Consider the following 19,556-nt stretch of genomic DNA (forward strand, 5'->3'; position numbering starts at 1 on the left):
CTCCAGAGGAATGGATAAAGAAGATGTGGCACATGTATACACAAAGGAATACTACTCAGCCATAAAAAAAGAACGAACTAATGCCATCTGCAGCAACATGGAGGGACCTAGAGGTTGTCATACTGACTGAAGTAAGTCAGAGAAAGACAAATATATGATATCACTTATGTGTGGAATATACAATATGATACAAGTGAACTTATTTACAAAACAGAAACAGACTCACAGACAGAAAACCCATGGTTATCATAGGGGAAGGAGGGAGAGGGATAAATTAGGAGTTTATACACATTACTTTATATTAGTAATTAACACTATATGTGTAATTAGTAATTACACATATAGTAATTACACATTACTATATATAAAATAATATACACATTACTATATATAAAATAAACAACAAGGTCCTACTGTATGCCACAGCGAACTATATTCAGTAACTTGTAAAAATCTATAATGGAAAAGAATATGTATACATATATATGACTGAATCACTTTGCTGTATACCAGAAACTAACACAACATTGTGAATCAACTATACATCAATAAAAAATTTTTTAAAAAGAGGGGAGACCCGTTAGAACAGCCTGTAAGGAAGTTACAAACGTAACGGCCCTTTGAACAGCTGATCATTTTTGTCCTCAGCAAAATTACAAATGGGGAAACTCCAACCACCAGCCCCCCTTACCTTCTTCCAATCAGAACCTCTGCAGTCACCGCCCCTAGAACCAAGCAGCCAGGTTGAACCAAGTCACCCACTAACAGGCTGGAACGGAAACCCAGGATGGCATCGAGGAGGGGCAAGAGGAAGTGCACGGTGACAGTGGCCAGTGTCCTGAAACGTCTCCCCTTGCTTATATCTTTAAAGGAGCAACATTCGGGCTGGCTTAGAGGAGGGAGCCGTGCTGACCGTAGCAAACACTACAACATGTGCCTTATGCCAAAAATAATTCCCGATGAATTGTTCTAAATGTAAAACAAACCATGTAAGTACTAGAAATAATAAGAACAGGTGAATATTTTTTAAGTAACCTCAGTATCAGCAAAGGCAGGAACCATAAATGGAATTAAACCAAGCATGTGCAAGGTGCCAAGTGCGGTGCTGTCCCTCAGCAAGGGCACAGCATGACACCCTCTCATGGACAAGGATGGGGGGCCAGCTGTGTCACCTCCAGTGGGGAAGCCAGGACCCAATTTCACAACAAACAGCAAAAAGAAAAAGACAGGTGTATATCACCACAAAAGATTTTTTCACTCTGTAGACCCCCTACCTACCATCAACAAAACGAAAAGACAGCTGACAAGTAGGTTTAAAAAGACCACAAAATGTGACAGAGTGAACAGACTGTGTATTAAAAACACTTAGTCATATGAAAAAGATGTACACTCGAAGTCACTAAAGTAGAAGCACAAATACAAGTATAAAAGATGTTCAGTTTCAGAGTAATCAAAGGAATGGAAGTGAAACAAGGTGCCGTCCCAGCTCCGATGAGAAAGGGAAAGGCAGGTGGTGCTCCAGGTGGTAGCTTATGGGAGTACTCTGGTAGTATTAAAAGTTCAAAAATTTCAGAACATTAAAATTATCCTTTAGTTGTACATTTCTGCTAGGAATTTATCCAAGGGAGATCCCTAGGCACGTGTGCCGAGCACAAGATGCAACATAATGAAGAATCAGACCATTCACGGAGTGACATTTCAGCAAGTCACACAACGGGTGGCCAGGCAACCCACAGAGTTGACACCACCCACACTTACGGACGTGGGAGGGTATGAGCAGCAGCGAACACTCAGGAACGTTTGATGCCAATCATCTCACACTGCCCACTGTGTCCACACTTAGCACGCAGATCTCACGAGTGGTTCCTTCTCTCTCCTGCTGGAGGCATAAGGGGATTTTTCTCTGATACTCACTGTGGGTCATGGTCGATGATCTGGAGAGCACAATGACCCTGGATTAAAATTTCCTCGGTTCCTGGGACAAGATGGCAGAGTAGAAGGACCTTGAGCTCACCTCCTCTCGTGAGCACACCAAAATCACAACTAACTGCTGAACAGCCATCGATAAGAAAAGGTAAGAACCTACCAAAAAAGATATTCTGTAACCAAAGACGTAAAGAAGGAACCACAACGAGACAGTAAGAAGGGCACACTCGCAGTACAGTCAAATCCCATACCCCTGGGAGGGGGTGGGTGACCCCCAAACTGGAGAGTAATTATATGGCAGAGGTTCCCCCACAGGAGTGAGAGTTCTGAGCCCCATGTCAGGCTCCCCAGCCTGGGGGTCTGTATTTGAGAAGAGGAGCTCCCAGAGCATTTGGCTTTGAAGGCTTAACTGCAGCATCTCCACAGGGCTGGGGGAGACAGGAGGAACTTCACTCTTACAGCGTGTACGCAAAATCTGATGTGCACTGGGCCCAAGGGCAAAAGCAGCAACTTCATACTCAGCACATGGAGGGAGGCTCAGAGAGGGCAAGCAAGCTGCTCAAAGTCACCAGCCAGTGAAAGGCAGAACAGGATAGGGATCCGAATCTGTCTGAAGCTGAATCCCACACCTCACTGCCCTCTACTTCCAACTAAGTGAAAACAGGATTATAAAACAGAAATGTCTCATGTTTACAAACACTGAGCACTCAATGCAATGCCCAGCAGTCCAGCCAGATGGTCCAGCCAGATGCCGGCCACAGAACCAGTCCTCCTAATGTATCCGAATGAATCAGGCAGACCAGGTTTAATGATCTCGTTCGTTGTTTATTGTCATTCTAAAGACTAGCACATTTACAGCATACATGGCTTTGAATGGGCTAAGAATATATAAAACGGTAACTATATGTTTATATATATTAATACTGTCCAAAACAAATAAATAAAAGTACCTTAATGCACTAAGCCTGGCAAATACAATTGTGTAGGGACAAAACTTATTATACAGTATTTGTACGTTTTTAAAGGAAACCAAAGGCAACTGTGCTGCAGACGCTTTCACAGAATCCACGTCACATCTGAGCTTTCAGTGTCTCAACGTTTCTTTTTAAATGGGTGCCTTATATAAGGAGCACTTGATGGAACCTCTATTTTACGGGAACCTGTACAACTGCCTTCCTTCTCCAACTGAAAACTCAAAGCTCCCGTGTGACCTGGGTACCTGCAGCCACCACGATGGGCAATGTGGCCCCCACTCAACGAGCTTTGTAATCGTGCAGCGCCGCCGTGAGACTGACTACCGCACAGGAGCGGGGGAGTAACGCTCAGGTGGAATACTGAAACCTGAATATTTTCTACGTGATTAGCCAAGTCTTCGACTTTTATGGTGATCCAACATGAAGCCAAAATTAGGAAAATACTCACATAAAGGTGCCACATGCAAAACTGCTAACAGATGACAACATTTGCTATATTCCCTTTTGGTAAATGCAGGTAATGCTCTTCAGACCAAAAAAAAAAAAATCTGAAAGTTGTATGAGTAACATTAAAAATACAAGGGAGTTTTAAAAAATGATGTTAAAATGAGTAAAGATGGAAATATATAGATACTAGAAAATGACAAATTAAATGAAATGGTGGAGGTGAAAGACTAAATCAGCCATACTGGAAGCTGTCTCTGCACATGGATCGACACAGCAGGAGAATCTGACACCACCTGCTGCCACCTGTGCAGTGGGCTTGCGGGACACGTTTCTCCACCTCCGCCCTCCACAGTGAACCCAGCTGTGCAGGGGTTGGTGCGCACCAAGGGTCCCTCACTGACTCACCCTCCACACCAGTTCACACTCACCAGTGGGCGTCAGGAGACAGCAGGCTCCAGGTGTGCACTGACTTCTGAGGAGGAAAGGATCTGAAAGGTCACCTGGTTCCACCCTTACCTGATGCCCACCCTCTGTCCCTGCCAAGGGGTGGTCTTGCCTGTGCTTCAGCTCCCCAGGCCCAGGCCTGTTACGTGTTTCCAAGTGGCATTTCTAGAGGAGCCCAAAGAATAGCATTTAGAATTTTAGGGAAAGGAAGTTCCTAAGGGTTCACAAGTCATTAGGATCAGTATCATGAATATGTGCCACATACATTTCTTTTACAGCCTCTTAAATAACATGTAAACATAATGATAAAAACAATTGATAAAAACATATAAACTAAGAAAAAACTCTGCTATGTGCAGATGACTCATCATCATCTTATAATAGATGACCAGACATAATTTTCTATGAAATTCCTAAGTTTTATGGTCCATTAATCCCTTTCAAAATCTCATTTTAGGAGATATCTCAACTTTCTCAACAGCCATCTTACATAACAGAATGAGTAGTAACAATTATTGCAGACCTAAAAGACACTTTCATCAGACATTCAAACATGATTGTATTGTCTTCTAGAAGACAAAAAATTGGGAAACCCACCAGAGGACACCAATTTTGAAAATATTTAGGCTTCCACTGTCTCTATGCAAAATCCCCCATTGTTGACTGAGAGGCATCAGACAATACCACGTGCGAGGTCCTGACCTGGGGAAGAAGGGGAGACGTGCCCTGGGGCCGTGGACTACACACGGGGCATAAGGCAACAGGAGCCGGCTGGCCTCATGCCCTCGAGCAGACACCCTGTTCTTTAAGGGACAGGGGTGGCCCCTACTGTGCAGGCGGCTTTGCAGGTATTGTCTTCTAATAAGTCTTATCTCAGGCTGATTTATCAGCCTTTACTTCAACTCCTGGTTCCACCCGTGCTGTTACAGGCAGGCTGATGCACCAGAAGCACTCGCCCTGGCCGCATGAGACAGAGCGAGCGTCTTTCCCCAAAACTTCCCTTAACATTTAACATTTAGTGGTCTGCCCGGGATCCAATCATTTAAACTATTATTTACTGTTTTACATGGAGATTTTTAAAAAGTAGATTGTAAATCAATGCTCAATTTTGAGTTACTCAGTAGAAAAATAAGTTAGGTGAGCAGCTGCCTAAGTGGGCGTTTTAGAAAGTCTTAGCATTTCAGACGCACCTGGCTTGATTCATACAGGTAACTGTTGATATCTGTGTGGTTATGGCTGAAGGCTGTTTAAATGGGCAGTTGTTAACTCTCCACACTAGTGAGCCCAACATTACCTGCTATGGATTCCAACGCAAAAAACATGCTCTATAGACTCTTTAGTGAAATAGTTTTAAAAACATAAAAGTAAAAACCAATCCTTCAGGTCTTCTTGAAGAATTCATATATGACACTAGAGGGTACCCACATTTATTACATAACAGCTAATTAGAGGAAACCGTGTGTTCATGTTTCAACTTTTCCGTAAGTCCCTTCAGGAGGCCTGTAATGCTTGGGGAAAGCCTTCAGCTGCAGGGAATTAAACGCATATTTGCGACTTCCAACATTCTTCATTGTATTTTCTCTTCGACAACCCTCACTGGGGAAAAAACAAGCACAAGAAATGACAGCAGTAAAAAAGGAAAAAAGAAAAGACTTAAACTCAGATGAAATGAACTGATTATTTTCATAGCATTAAAAGAAAGGTTGATTAATTTAAATGGATGCCAGACTCATTTACGACAATACACACGTAAGATGGCGGGTTTCTGAACAAGGCAATTAAGAAGCACAGAGATGGACACAGGCTGTATGGGACTGCGAGGTTTGCATTTCCAAAAGCAGCACTGTATCGAAGTGGAGGACAACCTTTTTTTTTTTTAAGGTAATGGTTTCATGTATTTCGTGTCTGGTTATCTGAGGGGTCTATCCTAACTAGTGGTTCAGAGGTTCTGTCACATAGCAATTTAAATGGAAAAAGTGCTACTCTTACCAAAAGTCTTTAAAAAGCTGCATTTTTCTATATTAGCAACAGCTGTTAACCGTCTCCAATTCAACATGCTGATTTTCCTTGCAGAATTCAACATGTAGCAAAACCATCTGGCTAAGAAGGTGGCTGTCACATGCTGTCTCAACCTGGGAGACAGCTGTCCCGGGCACACAGCAGTGCCGCGGGCTGTGCGATGGCTACATGGCTCTCAGCGCTGGGGCGTCGTGAAGAAGTGACCCCACCGAGGTCACCTTCTCCAGGTGAGCTGACCTCGTGGTCACCTCTCTCAGGAGTGCCACTGAGCCAGTGAGAGCCCACAGGGGCCCCTCCCTAGAGAACCTGCCACCAGCCTCTTCCGCTGCTGCATTGATCAAGGGTTGTCATTGGCAACCCAGTGGGCAAAGCAAATGCTCAACAGGAGGATGAGCTGTCAGGCAGGCCTCACATTCCCGAATGGGAGCCTCAGGGGAGCTCTCTGGGAAACGTTCCGATAGACATGAGATTCACAGGCAAAAGCGATTCTAAATAGGAATGACTTCCTATGTAGCACAGTGTAAGTTCATAGTTTTATATTATTCTAAGACTAGCAGTTAAATCAACTAATTATTAAATTTAGTACAAAATCCCCTTTATGAGATGTAAAATTTGCAGTTACCAAGAAACAGTGATTTAAAAAAAATATTTCAAGTTGTCTGAAGTCCATTATGTCATGCATTTTAAAAAAATATCAGTGGCAATTGCTCAAGCCTTTTAAAGTGAAAATGACAATCTCATTATCAAGAACATGAAAAATATTTTTGGTAAGACAGTGATTTTATTCAGAAGATAAACTCGGGTATTTTAGAAAAGTATCCACCTGCTTGTTATATTAAGTAATTTAGTAACTCAGATATGCTTTCTTGTCACGAGAGCCTCAAAGCCCTCAGCTACGTGTGTGTCATCCTCACTGAGCGCCTAGGCCATACGAGCAGGGAGCCCTAGAGTAAGTAAAGACTGTGTGGGTCTAACATCCAATAATCAGATAAAAATACTCCGTTTAAAGCAGAAGCTATATAGGTGCTTCTTTAATCTTTGGAAGCTCTTACATTACTGGACTATTTCAGATATGGCTTCTCCATTTACAAAGAAAGGTACACACTTTTCAAAAACTACCTATCAGTAGTAAATGTCAAACTGCTTTGAGGAACGAAGAAGAAGAATTTGTGAACTGTGACGTTACCTTTTTATTTACATGTTAAAGAGGCTGATTACTGGTTTAGCTGGCTGAATATATACTACACATGAAATTACAGTCAAGATTACACTTTATTTTTAAATTGTGCTTATTTTCCCTCAAATGTTTGAATTTGGACTGAGTTTACAAAATCTGACTAATGAGGCTGATCACACGCTGACTCTATCACCCAGTGTTTAGACAAGCTCCAGCCTGGGGCTGGGGCCTGAGTTGTGGAGAGAGGCAAGCCCGAGCTGTGGTAACTGGTGTTTCCTGCCGCAGGGGCCAGCCTGCGTCCTAAGGCAGAATACTTTGATCCCTCACAACAGCTGCATTATTTTTAGGAGTCTATAGTACACACCAAGGTGGCCTTGGATAGATTTTTAGAAAGAGAGATTTAATTATTTCAAAGCTACATGATTTTTTTTATTATATCGATAAATTATTTCAAGGACATCTATTTTTTAAAACAAAAAATTAAAATTGAAACCCCAAGTGGCAACTAATTTTAGTGACAGCTCTGTTTTTCCTTTCTGGAGGGGATCTTCCCCTTCAGAACTCATCTGGACACGAGTGTCTTGGTGACCCTGAACATCTAGTCACCTGCGCTGACACTGCCTCAGCGCTAGCATTAGCTCAAAAGCAACTGAAAACCTTCACCAAGTATCAGTGACTCCCCTTTCTTGAATCATCTTCCCATCTTTGTTTTATCCTGCCTGTTACTTACTAAAGCAGGAAAGATTTCAAATATATATTTAGCCTGACTTCGTAAGGCCTTGGCGACATGAAAACTCAGCTCAAAGGCACGCTGAGCTTCCTTGCTCAGATATTCTAAAGCACCACCACCACCCCCAGCCTCGTCTGATCTCGTGGTGCGCTGTCTCCATCTCACCTCGTGACTGCAGTTAGAACGTACTACCTCCTGACCCACCCCTGAAGAGAAAACCCAAGAATCTTAGCCCCTCTCCTTCCATCCATTTCTCTCTTATCTTAGCAGCCAAGCCTACAGGAAGGCCTGGTGGGCACCATGACAGCCGGGGGCAGACAGCTGGGGACAGGCCATGATGTCCGTGAGGCCCCGCGGGGGGTGCCGGGGGGGGGGCGCTTGTCTAGCTGGCCGCGGTCCCCATTTGCTGGGCGGGCGGTGGCACCCGGGAAGAGGAGGGGACACTCTGTGGGGTCAGAAGGGCCTCCCTCATCTGCGCATGGTCTCTGCCAGCCCGGAGGCGGGCACAGCATGTGTCACCCCGGGGGCGGCAGGAGTGCTTTACCCAGAACAGGCTAGGAGCTATGGAACGTGAACCGTAGGCCCTGCCTGCCCTCTTTCCAATAAAGGAACGAGATGGTCTCAGAAAGTCGACTTGTACACCTTGATGTGGAGGAGGACAAGTGGTGGACACACCTCTCCACAAGAGTCACAGGCTGGCAGGACCTCACCTGTGACTAGTGTCATGTTGCTACAACTCAACACCACCAGTCACTTGGCATCTGAAGAGAGACTCCCTCCTGACAGATGTCTGGAGCTGCGCCACAGAGCAGCCACCTCATTCTAGAAAAGACAGAGCGACCACACTGCACTTGTGAGGAGAGTGGACTCAGCTGCCCTAGGCTCCCCCAGTGCTCAGGTCTAGGACACAGCGGGGAGGAGGATGCCCCTTCATCTTAGAATTTAAAGTCTGCACCTGCCCTCTGTCCCCCACTGCTTCTGCAGTCGTAACTGCCTCTACAGTTCCCGGAACCCAAACTCAGATCTGAGGCCAAACCAGAGAAACCCCAGAGTCAGTTCTGGAAGTCTGGGGGAGGGAATGGAGAGGCCAGATTTTGTGGTGGACTGGGTTTGCGTGCATGGCTGGGGGTAAAGTTTCTGGAAAAGCCAGCTTCTCTAAATTCACTCCAGTGTTTCTAGAGTGGTGAAAAGAAATCCACTTCCATAAAATGCAATATATGGGAAAGCCAGCTGGAGGCCAAAACAGAAGCACAACATAATCGGAGCTGGAAAACAGAGAAGCCACCGCCCGTTTCTTATGCAGGGTCTGTGGGGTTCCCTGTCATCTACTCTGCTGCCTTCAGAGGTGTCTAGCCACCGTTTTCCACACAGGAATGTTAAGGTTACAAATCCTCCCCTTTTACAGACGTTGCCGTGTTAAAATTAAGAGCGATAAGAACAGAAACCAAAGCGACCTTTTCTCTCTCACACCTCCATCTGGCACAACTGCCCAAAAGTGGACCTTATTTTTTGGTAAATTTTGATTTTTTTTCATAATTAACCATATTTGATTTGTAAGAGAGAAAAGGTATCTGGACTTGAATCTGGAATTAAAGCAGCAGGTTTTTTTTTTTTTGATGAAAAATGCTAGTTCAAGAAAAATAAATGTATCTATAACTTCAACGGCCTTTTGCTACTCTGTGCATTTGTTCCTGGATCAGTTTAATGACAGAGATTTAGAAGAGTAATTCTAAAGTCACATGCAATATGTTATTTTTATGTGCCTGACTTGATACGATGAGCTACCGTCCTCACAGCTTTGTGTCATCCCAACTTGGAAATAAGCAAGGAAATGTTATAATTCTGCAAACTGTTTGCTACTATAATTTCAGGGACTACGCTTTGAAATGAAAGCAGAAAGTACATGTCCTATTAAATAGGTTTATCTAGATGAGCCAGTTAGAAAGCATCTACACTTTTCATTTCTCTTCAAAAGGAAAGGAAAGGTTAGCAGTACATTTAAAGAATAGTATCAAATATACAAATTCTTTCCTGACAGAATTCCTCTCTCTAGGAAACAGGGCACAAGAGATAATACAGGTAATAAATAGTTTTACATCAGAAGGTAAGAGATTTGGTACAAGTAATTCCAGGCCAGCTAAACAAAGCAGTAACAGAGCTCTGTAAGAACATGTTACAAGCACTGAAAACTCTACAGAATTTAAACGAACACATCCTCTTGGTGAAATAATTTGGCAGGTGTTTACAATTCAGAACAACAAAATGTCAAACTGTAAGGCATGAAATACATCTCGGCGGACCATGCTCTGACACGCTCCTTCTGTCCAGTCGGGTACACGGTGGCTGGACATGTCTGGCACTTTTTTTTGGTGATTTGTTAATTTCTCATAACGATATTCATTTGCAACGCAATTTGGCCACCAGGTATGCTACGCTCAGGAAGAGCCACGCAATCAGTAAATTGGGGCTCAGAGCTAGTAAAGGGACGGAACAGAGGAGGCTGGGGTCTAGTCTTAAGTCTCGGATGGGCACCAGGCCGCTCAAGTTCTTCTGGGTGACTACCTCCCGTGTTCCAATGCTGTGAAAAGGAAGAAGGTTGGGAGAAAGGAAAAGAAAAAGGGAAAGAAAATAAAGGAAAAGGAGAGATACATGCAATGGATTTTCTCAAAAGTGTGGGGAAAAAAGAGGAGAACCAAAAGATAAGATTTAAAAAAACATGGAATGAAGCCACAACACAAAGAAAAAGATGATATGCAGAAAAGGGTGTAAAAGGGATACCAAAACAAAATGAGCAGTTACAAGAAAAACAGGAGAGAAAGAGAAGGGAAAATAAGAAAATACTGTAATCTACTGAAAACAAACACGTGTAGGCCGACTAAATGGTTTTCCATGTTCACACCCTCGGCTGCCAAGCACACGCCATGCTGCCCTGCCATGCTCACACATGCGGCCAGACGTGGACTCCAAAGAGCAAGCTGAACATGAAGAACCATCGGGGCGTTTGACCTTCTCACAGGTGCCTGAGCGGCAGGTGGTGCAACTTATTTCGCCAAAGCTGCCTCCTGATTAGACACTCACACGATAACCGTTTCCCTTCAGTATCAACTGCAGGCAGAGCCCTCACCAGACTCGCCTTGGCTTTTAGGCTGCACAGCGGCAGGGTGTGAGCTACCATTCCGAGTCACCATTCTGTGAGATGGGGTCTACCAAGAATGGAGTCCAACCCAGCTCACTGGAAACTGGGGGTCTGTCCCCCTTTGGTGCTACCGAAGAAATGTGCTGAGGTGAGGCTCCCGGAGGACCCTGGATGTGCCATTCTCACGGGGGGACGCTTCTCCTGCCACGAGCACTGATCACGGGGTCACGACCCCGGCCAGGGCAGTCTCAGGGGCCACTGGGGCTACTTAGGAAGGCCCACTGTTGTGTTTCGGTCCCTGCACTGGGGACGGAGGGGCACCACCAGCAGGGAGCTGGAATGGGCTCCGACGGCAAAAGCCAAGCGTGCGCATCTCTTCCCAGCTCCCTGGTCCGTGGTGTTGCTCGGCAGCCTGAAACAGGCGCTGGCGGGAGTGTTTATGCCACAGAAATTGGCAAACCAGACAGATCAGGTTTTGTTTTTGTTTTTGGAGAGAGCTGGCTGTCAAGCACTTGCTAGCACCGCACTGGCCAGTGCTCACCCGGGGCCTCCAGGACACAAGACAGCTGAGTGTCAGCCCTGCCCCTCCCCCAGCCCACCTGCCCCCAGCCGCCCCACCCCGCTGCCTGCGTGCTCTGCTCCTCCGTGGGGCAAGACGCAAGCCAGAAAGCAAGAGAACCACCGCAGGGCATGGCCAAACCGCCTGCTGCCTCCTTAGGGCTCCGGGCTGCCCCGTGGCTCCTGGCCACGCCGCAGCCAGAAACACCAGCTACCGACCAGCCACCTGGGGCCTGCAGCCTATGAGCTGACACGTCTTCCCCACACGGGATAATCCAAAAAGCAGAGAAGTGGGGGCGGGGGGGCGGGTAACAGTGTCACATGGAAACAAATGCATGAGGTCGGGTGGACAAGGGTGGTGAGCACGGCACCCGGGGCTGGTGCTCTGAGGATCCCGAGGGCGGCAGAGGCGAGGTGGCATCGAGCTTTGCTTTGGTTTTGAATAACTTCTTCAACGATTATTAAGGTAACATATGTTCACGGCAGAGGTTTTAGAAAATTCAGAAAAACCTAAATAAACTTTAAAAAGACATCCATGATTGGAGGCAGATGGGGGTTTCAGAGAAGCAGAGGGAGGCCAAGGGAATGATGCCTGTCCCGTGGGAGGAGGGTCCTTCCCTACTCAGGATTCCGGGGTCCCTGCCGTAATGTAGGAAAGCAAGGCCGACTTCCCAGGCTCAGAAGCGCTCAGAGCAGTGGCAGGATGATTACCCAGAGGGTGGGTGGGCAGGCCCCCGGGACACTGGGTGCGACTGGTATGGGAACAACCTGTCAATTTGTATTCAAGGCCTTACAAGGGTGTACACTCTTTAACCTAAGGAATCAACAGGGCAGATGTGGGTAGGAGAAAACACAAGGGTATTCACTGCACCCTTATTTAAAGTGCTGGCACACTGTACACAGCTTAAGGATTCAAGGACAGCAAATTGGATAAATTATGGTGTGCTAAACATGATAAGGCCCACATTCATTAACCTGAAAAAAAGCTCACAAGACAGTTAAGTGAGAACAGTAGACTAAAACAGTGGGCAGAATTACACATCTAACTGCATCTGTTTGTGCATATGTTTTGTGTACTATTCAGGGACTGGGTAAGTTGACCAATGTGTGGGTTAAGCACACTCACACTCATACGTATGTATCTGAACATGCATCAGGATGTTAGCAGTGTTCCTTGTAGTAGCAGGAATACGGAGAATTGTCTTGTGGGCTATGGGCTGGTGTGGGAGTCACTGGGGTAGGGGCTTATGTGGATTTTCTGATTTTCCTACAAGGAAACCCACGTGATCAAAGTTGTGAGCGTGCCTCGTGTGTTGTAAGCCTCCCAGTTCACCTGTGCACGTGTGGGTAACTGCCCATAGCCCCTTGACGGGCTGCAGGCCAGCAGATGGGGCCGCCCGTGTGTCTAAGGAGCCACCTGCTCCCTGGTCTCACCAGACCTTTGTGCTCAGACGCAGTCAGAACAAACACATCGAATGTGTTCACGAAGCCAAGACTGGATAGAGGGGTACCAACTGTACGCCTGACGCGCGCCTACGGCACGGACCTCATCCTAGTATCTGCCCCACAGCTAGAGCTGTGTCCCTCCATTTTTCTCGTCTCTCTGCGGCCGGCGGCCTGCGTCTCACCAGCGCGGTCCTCCCCTCCACCTCGCAGCTGACCGCACCAGGGACGCTGAGACCCCACCGCCTCCCTGAGGCCGAGGCAGGGAGAGTGTGAACTTTCTAAAAGTGCATCAACAGGCAGCCCTGAGGTCACGAGGTTTGGGTGAACTTGGAAAGACCAAACAGGAACAAATGGTTCCAGTTCTACAAAACGCTACTGTCAAGAGGCAGGCGCTCAGGCATCGCTTTCGTGTAAGACTGTGAGAAGGTGAAACGGCAGAGACATACAGAAAGGATAAGAGAATTGAATGCTTTGAAGAATTTGGTGAGAGGACAAATGGTACAGAACACTCAGTAGAAGTGACTTGGAAACGAGACTAGAACAGCATTGGCGGCCACATGGAAGAAGACAGGAGGAGCAGGTTTCTTATCCTTTCTTTTGGTATGTGAGGGGAGGTGCTCCCCGGCAGTGCCGGAAACAAGGCATCGCTCGGCAGCGCACAGAGTTTTAGTCCCAGGTTTCATCCTGCAAACACGCCTGCTGCCTCGGAATCAGAACATCATTAGGGCAAGGTGGCCACGGCACGGGGACAGGGGAGGGGCTGCTGCCAGGAAACACTGGACACTGGGCTCGTGAAAGCAAACCCAGCCCCCCACTGGGAGAAGCGGAGCCAACCGGCGCAGCCTGCGGACGCTCGGTCTCCCCTCGGTTTGAAAAGAGACAACGCGGGATGGGAACAGCCGGGGCCTGCTGGGATGCCCGGGCTCTGAGTCGCACCCACAGCCAGATGAGTGGCCGGGGCACACGGGGCACCAAAGGGCAGCCACACGGCCGCCTCCGAGCTCACCACCTCCCTCCCCGCTGCCTCGGCTCGCCCGCTTCAGTGCGGTCCCACTCAGACACAGCGCCGGCTCTTTTCCCCCCCGACTCAAGAGGACACTGGATGTGATGGGCCTGGAGTTTGACTCGGCAGACGTGGAGGGATTTTCCAAAGCCAAACTAGAGCGCGGCCGCCGGGCCCGGGGGACTCACCTGCGCATGCACTCCAGGGCCTGCGTGAAGACCTGCGGGGCCATGCCGTGCTCGTGCTGCAGGATCAGGCACTGCTCCAGTGTCACCGACATGGCCGTGCGGTCCTTGGCGCTCTTGCAGCTGGTGAACCGCACCCCATTGAGGCGGCGGCAGACCTGCCAACGGGAAGGCAGGCTTTACTTAGGGGGAGACGGGACAGGTCGCTGCCCCGGGCCACCTCCCGGGGCCTCTCCCACAGGACGCTGCTGCCTCCCGGGGGCCCCGCCGTCTGCTCAGCCACATTCCCAGCTCTGCCCGGACCAGCCCTTTGCTGCCCACCCCCTGGGGTAGGTCAGAGAGCTCCCAGGATGCCCAGCCCCCGCCAAGTCTCTAGGCCTTTCTGGAAGTGACAGCACAGACCCACTGGTCTCTACACGCTTCCTCCTCTGCACAGGTGGGAACAGCTCAGCAGACCCACTTCCCTGTGGCCACCTCCTGCCCACCAGGCTCCCCTCCAGCTCGACCCGGGGCCCTGGTACAGGGCCCAGCGCACCTCCCCTCCCAAGTGAGGAGCTCCCGTGGAGGGCAACCCCCCTGCTGAGAAAAGACCGCCTCAGGGCACCTCATCTCCCCATGGAAGGACACCTGGGAGCATTTGCTCTGCATTACTGGGAGCAATCCTAGGCACACAGTCCCCGAATCGAGAAAGCTCTAGAACAAAAGACTTTTTTTTTTGGTATGAAGTTTGTGGCAGCCTTGTTTGGCAACATGACCAGCTCTTGAGTGGATGTCAAACTATCTACAATTTTTATTTATCCCATTTTGTATACATATTCATACTTTTCAGTAAGACAGTATTCAGGAGTTTGATTCCAGGGTGCTGCCCCAGATCCCCTGGGGATGTGAAATCATCCACGTGCACGTTACACACAGGTGATGTGCACCCTATCACACGCCTAGGTACCAATTGTATACCGTATCACCTTTCTGAAATGTGGAGCCCTGTGAATTCTAAAACACCTGCCCACGAGAGCTTCAGATAAGGGCCTGTGGACCCATAGGAGATGCTGCATTGTGAGAACAATGTGGGTATCTCACGAAGAACCATGTGACCTAATGCCAGTGGGCTCCGTGACCTGCTCTTCTCAGAAAAACACCAGAGGCGCTGCAGGCTGCCCTACAGACGGCCCCGTGCCTGCTTCTCGGGCCAAGAGGCCCCAGCCGAGACCACGCAGCCACGGCCAGGGATGCCGCTCTACAGAGGACAGTGTGGTCCCAAGCACGGTGTCTGAAGGAGGACAAGACAGAAAGGACCCAAGCAAGTTCAGCCACGACCGTCAGGAGGAAGACGGGCATCTCGTGAGAACAGACAACAATTTCTTTTAAAGATTCTAAGCAGCCCCTAAGCTAGGTGAAGAGTGAATTAATAAAATCATAACTGATGAAGTGAACGGGGACGTGCTCACTAAATTCCACAGGCTGGAGAGTTCATGACCCAGACACGTGGCATAAACCAAACTAAAAATAGGGTCAAAGAAAGTTACACTCATAGATGGTGGATCCAGAGCTCCATGAGGTTCTGGAAGGTGCAGCAGGGTGGCCACAAGTGCATCCCTGCACAGGAGGGAAGCCTGCAGCACCAGGCTCCAGGCTTTGTGGGGGGACTATCAGCCACTTCAGGGTGCTGGCGGGTCTCCCCATGTGTGAATTAGGCCCGACTAATAATATGCCAACTCTGTGTGTGAGTCCCAGTGTGGACAGGTCCCCTCATCAGGGGTGAGTGAATGACGAGCTGTGAAACTGCTCTGATACCCGGGCTCAGAGCAGGAACTCCACAAATTGGTGAGAAAGTATCTGAGGTCTTCAGGGGAAATGAGGAGATCTGAGCAGCAGTGTACTAGAAATATTGTTTAAAGAGACGGCAAAGGTCCCAGAGATCTCCCTTTGAACCTATTAAAAGATGCAGCAGGTCGTGAGCTCTAGCTGGTTATCACTGTGCGGGCTTCGGAAGGGGACAGCTGTCATCAGCCTGGTTATTCCACGTCTGAGGGGGTAGACTCTGTGTCAGGCTTATCAGAATTCAGGCAGCCCTACGGTAAGCAACTCACGAGCAACTCTCATTGTGTCCTTATGAAGAAACCTGTTCTCTTCACTCCTGGCTGAGGTTTTAATTTGTTGTTGTTATTAACATTTTTTCCCTCACCTCAGCAGCTTGCCAGAGAATGTCAACGTTCTTGTTCTTCCTGGCGTGCACGTTCTGACCCAGGAACCGCAGCAGCTCCGGCAGGCACGTCTGGCTCCGAGATCGAGGTAGGCCTGGAAGAGAGACGGGGTCGTGGAGCTGGGGCCGCCCACGGGGACTTAGCCCACAGCAGCCAGCGCCGCTGGAAACGGCCGAAGGATGAGTCCCGGCCGGAGCCGGAGGTTCAGTGTGATTGAAGCAAGAAGGGAGGCCTGTGTTCAGGGACTGGGCCTGGTGGCCAGCACGGTGAGCACTCCGTTACTTTCACTGCCACTTCAGTGCCACCTGCAAAGGGCAACCACCTGGCCTCCTTTCAGTTCTTTCGAGGGGCTGGAGGGGGAGCTCGGATCATCGAGAACGGGAGGGAGTGAGGGAGATCCATCAGGTCTTCAGAACTGCCGCCAGGGCTGGAGGATGCTTAGGGCCGGGGGTGGCGACACTGAGGGGGCCGCCACCCTTGGGGGAGGTGGGGAGGGCAGCCGCCTCCACCGCGACAGTGTCCAGGCCGCTCCAGGACCCCTCCAGCTGGAAGATCAGTCAGACCACCTCACCTCAGAAGCCTGGGATTTTCAAACACCAGGACCACCAGAGGAGAACAGAAGAGCCTCGAGGTCACATCTACGGAAAACAGCCAGGGGGCCTGAATCCGCAAATCACCACCAACTGTGGGATGAAACCATGCACCCGTTTCCACCGCACAACCTCCCCGGTGCACGCAGGATCCCATGCCAACCACTTCACGCTGCTCCGGGGGCTGGGCCAGAGGGCTCAGCGCGTGACGGGGGCTGTGGGAACCCAGAGGCTGTGAACCAGAGCCTCCCGGAGGAGACGCACGACCTGACCTCTGGCCCAGTTAGCGACACTGGCGCCCCAGCAGAGTTGGGGGCGCTTGCTGGTGGGCCCCATCTCCTCAGCCTCGCGGACGAGCGTAACTACCGGGCTGAGGGCCACGCGGGCTGCGGCACCCCCGGCGTCCCGGGCCGTGGGCAGTGCTACCGGCTTTTGATCCCGCCGGCCTCGCCCTTCCCGGGCCTTTACCCCTGGGGCCACGTCTCACTGGAAACTGCCGCCCTCCAAAACGTTGAGCACAAGTCTCCTCCTTCCTGACCACAAGGCTCCTGGTCCCCCAGCGTGGCCCTTCCGTCTCAGGGCGCCCTAGCCGGGGGGCTGGCCCAGCACACGCTCCCGTCCCCTCAGTCCAAGCCTGGGCAGCCGGCACTGTCCCCGCCTCCAGAGCAGTCGGAAGGTGGGTGTTGGCCACAGGCCACCTGGCCTGACCCAGGTTCCTTGGGGGACCTGCCCTCCATGCCTCAGTGTCACTATATGTCAAATGGGTATGAAACCAAGCCCGCCTCCCAAGGCTGCTGTGGGATCAGTTAGATAATTCGTGGGAAGTGTGTAGAAGGCCTGGCACGTGCAAGGACTTGACAAATCTGTCACTGGTCACTGTGATCACTGTGGAAGAACACGAGGATGACCTGGTATCTGGGATCCTTCAGCTGAGTCCTCAGAGAAGCATTTTACTGACTCTTAAACGTCATCACTTTCGAGCTTGGTGCAGCACACGGGGATCACCCGGGGAGTTTCTAAGCTCCCAAGGCCGAGGCCCCGCCCTCTACACTCTGAGCTGGGCCCCTGGCAAGAGGATTTTCCCAGATTCTCCAGTGAATTCCGATGTGAGGTCAGTGCCAGAGCCTCGACGGCTCCAACAGCACCCGTCCCAAGCCTCCTTCACGGCCGCCAAGCCCAGTGCTGGGCTCACGCCCTCAGTTCACGGGGAGACTGAGGCCTCCCGCCTGAGCTCCCGTGCCCACACCATGTCCCCCCACTCGCTTGCGGGCCCCGACCTGGCCCTGCAGGATCTCCAGTCCTGCCATCCTCTGGCATCTCGCAGGCCTGTTTTTCTAGCCCCTTCGCTCGGGCCTTTAAGACACTTCCATCCCCCATGCTCCAGGCATGTTTCCTGCCTCCCCACGTGCCAGCCCTCAGTCCCTGCCGGCCTCCGGCCACTCGAGGCCGTGCAGCGTGGTCACCCACCTGCGCCACCGCAGCCTCGCCACACGGCGACTGTGAGATGCCCCTCGGACGCCAGCGGGGCCCCTCGGCTCTGCGCCCACCTGGCCCAGCCTCCATGCGAGCCCTCCCCAGGGTCTGTCCTCAGCCCCTTCGTGTCTTGCACGGTGACCCCGGGCATGAAAGCAGCCGACCACATTGGTGACAGGGCGGGAGGCAGGGGGGTGTCAGCATCAGCATCAGAAGGTCGCTAAGCAAACCTCAAACCCCTCGAGGGACGAAAAACAGCGGGTGGGGACCTGCCGTGGTGAAGAGATACTTACAATCCTCTGGCAAAACCTCCTTAAACTGCTCGAAGTAGGAATTTAACCGCACCAAGCTCTCCACGTTGATAACTTCTTGTAAAGACGTGTCGCCAAACCTTCAGAGGTCACAGGGGGACACCGTTAGCTGGCTAATGTCGCCGTCTCTAGCGCCACGGTGACCGCGTTAAAGGTAACGATGGCGATTCTCTCGATCCTTATGGCGCACGTCAAGATTCTAAGCCACGTTCCTCCCCCCAGGCTTAAGGTTATCTCTCCCGTGTTGGTGACAAATCTGAATACGTTTCATGAGCAGGAATCCTGCGTGACCTGTGACAGGCATGCTTGCGAGACACCCAGGCCCTTGGGCAGCCCCGCCGCGCGGCCCCGGGTCCCCGTCTTCCCACCCCGGAGGCGCCCGGGAGTGGGGCCGGCAGTGGGGCTCTGGCTGGGGAATCAGGACAGTCCCATCTTCAAATCGGAAGTCGCCCTGCTGCTGGATGACCAGACCCGACCAGCTGTTCCTGCTGGAGGGAGTGCAGGGCCCCAGCCCTCCCCTCACCACACAGGGAGCTAGGCCCGCGGGGAGTCGGGAGGGAAGCCACCCGTGAGGAAGGCGCAGGTGCTCATCAAACACGCAGCCCTGGAGTCCCAGGCCTGGACGCACGCCCCCTCCACCACTTCCTGCCCAGCGACCTCCGTGCATGGCAGCCTCTTCACAGTCCCAAAGTCTTCCCTCGGGGGGCAGGATGCCCTCCTGTGGGTCCACCGCAACCCGACCACCCCTGATGCCCAAAATGGCTTTTTCTCCTCCAGGCACCTGCTCCCTGGGGGTCACCCTGGGACACAGGTGAGCTGGCCTTGTTTAGGAGCAGACAAGCAAGCAAAGCACAGACCCTGCCTCCCGTGTCTCCCGTCCACTGCCATGTCCTCTGCCACCTGGCCCTCTGCTCACTCCAATCTGGCCTGGCC

The 19,556-nt window shown here is 50.5% G+C and overlaps 1 protein-coding gene across 9 annotated transcripts in view; it reads right to left on the reverse strand.

The window, feature by feature from the left end:
- Positions 1 to 2,730: 2,730 nt before the first annotated feature.
- Positions 2,731 to 19,556, reverse strand: part of INPP4A (inositol polyphosphate-4-phosphatase type I A) — a 130,934-nt gene continuing 114,108 nt past the window's right edge. For 5 of the 9 annotated variants that reach the window (XM_030838872.2, XM_060309949.1, XM_030838875.2 and 2 more), the window contains 4 exons: positions 18,606 to 18,703; positions 16,231 to 16,343; positions 14,049 to 14,203; positions 2,731 to 5,387 (listed from right to left, as the gene is read on the reverse strand). In XM_030838872.2, the coding sequence (XP_030694732.1) occupies positions 5,255 to 5,387; positions 14,049 to 14,203; positions 16,231 to 16,343; positions 18,606 to 18,703 (499 nt within the window). In that variant the 3' untranslated portion in view covers positions 2,731 to 5,254. Of the gene's footprint in view, positions 5,388 to 9,055; positions 10,296 to 14,048; positions 14,204 to 16,230; positions 16,344 to 18,605; positions 18,704 to 19,556 lie in introns of those variants that run through there. The other 4 variants (XM_060309948.1, XM_060309951.1, XM_060309947.1 and 1 more) reach the window with 1 other exon arrangement.

Source organism: Globicephala melas, chromosome 12 (genome assembly GCF_963455315.2).
Source record: "Globicephala melas chromosome 12, mGloMel1.2, whole genome shotgun sequence".
Lineage (NCBI taxonomy): Eukaryota > Metazoa > Chordata > Mammalia > Artiodactyla > Delphinidae > Globicephala > Globicephala melas.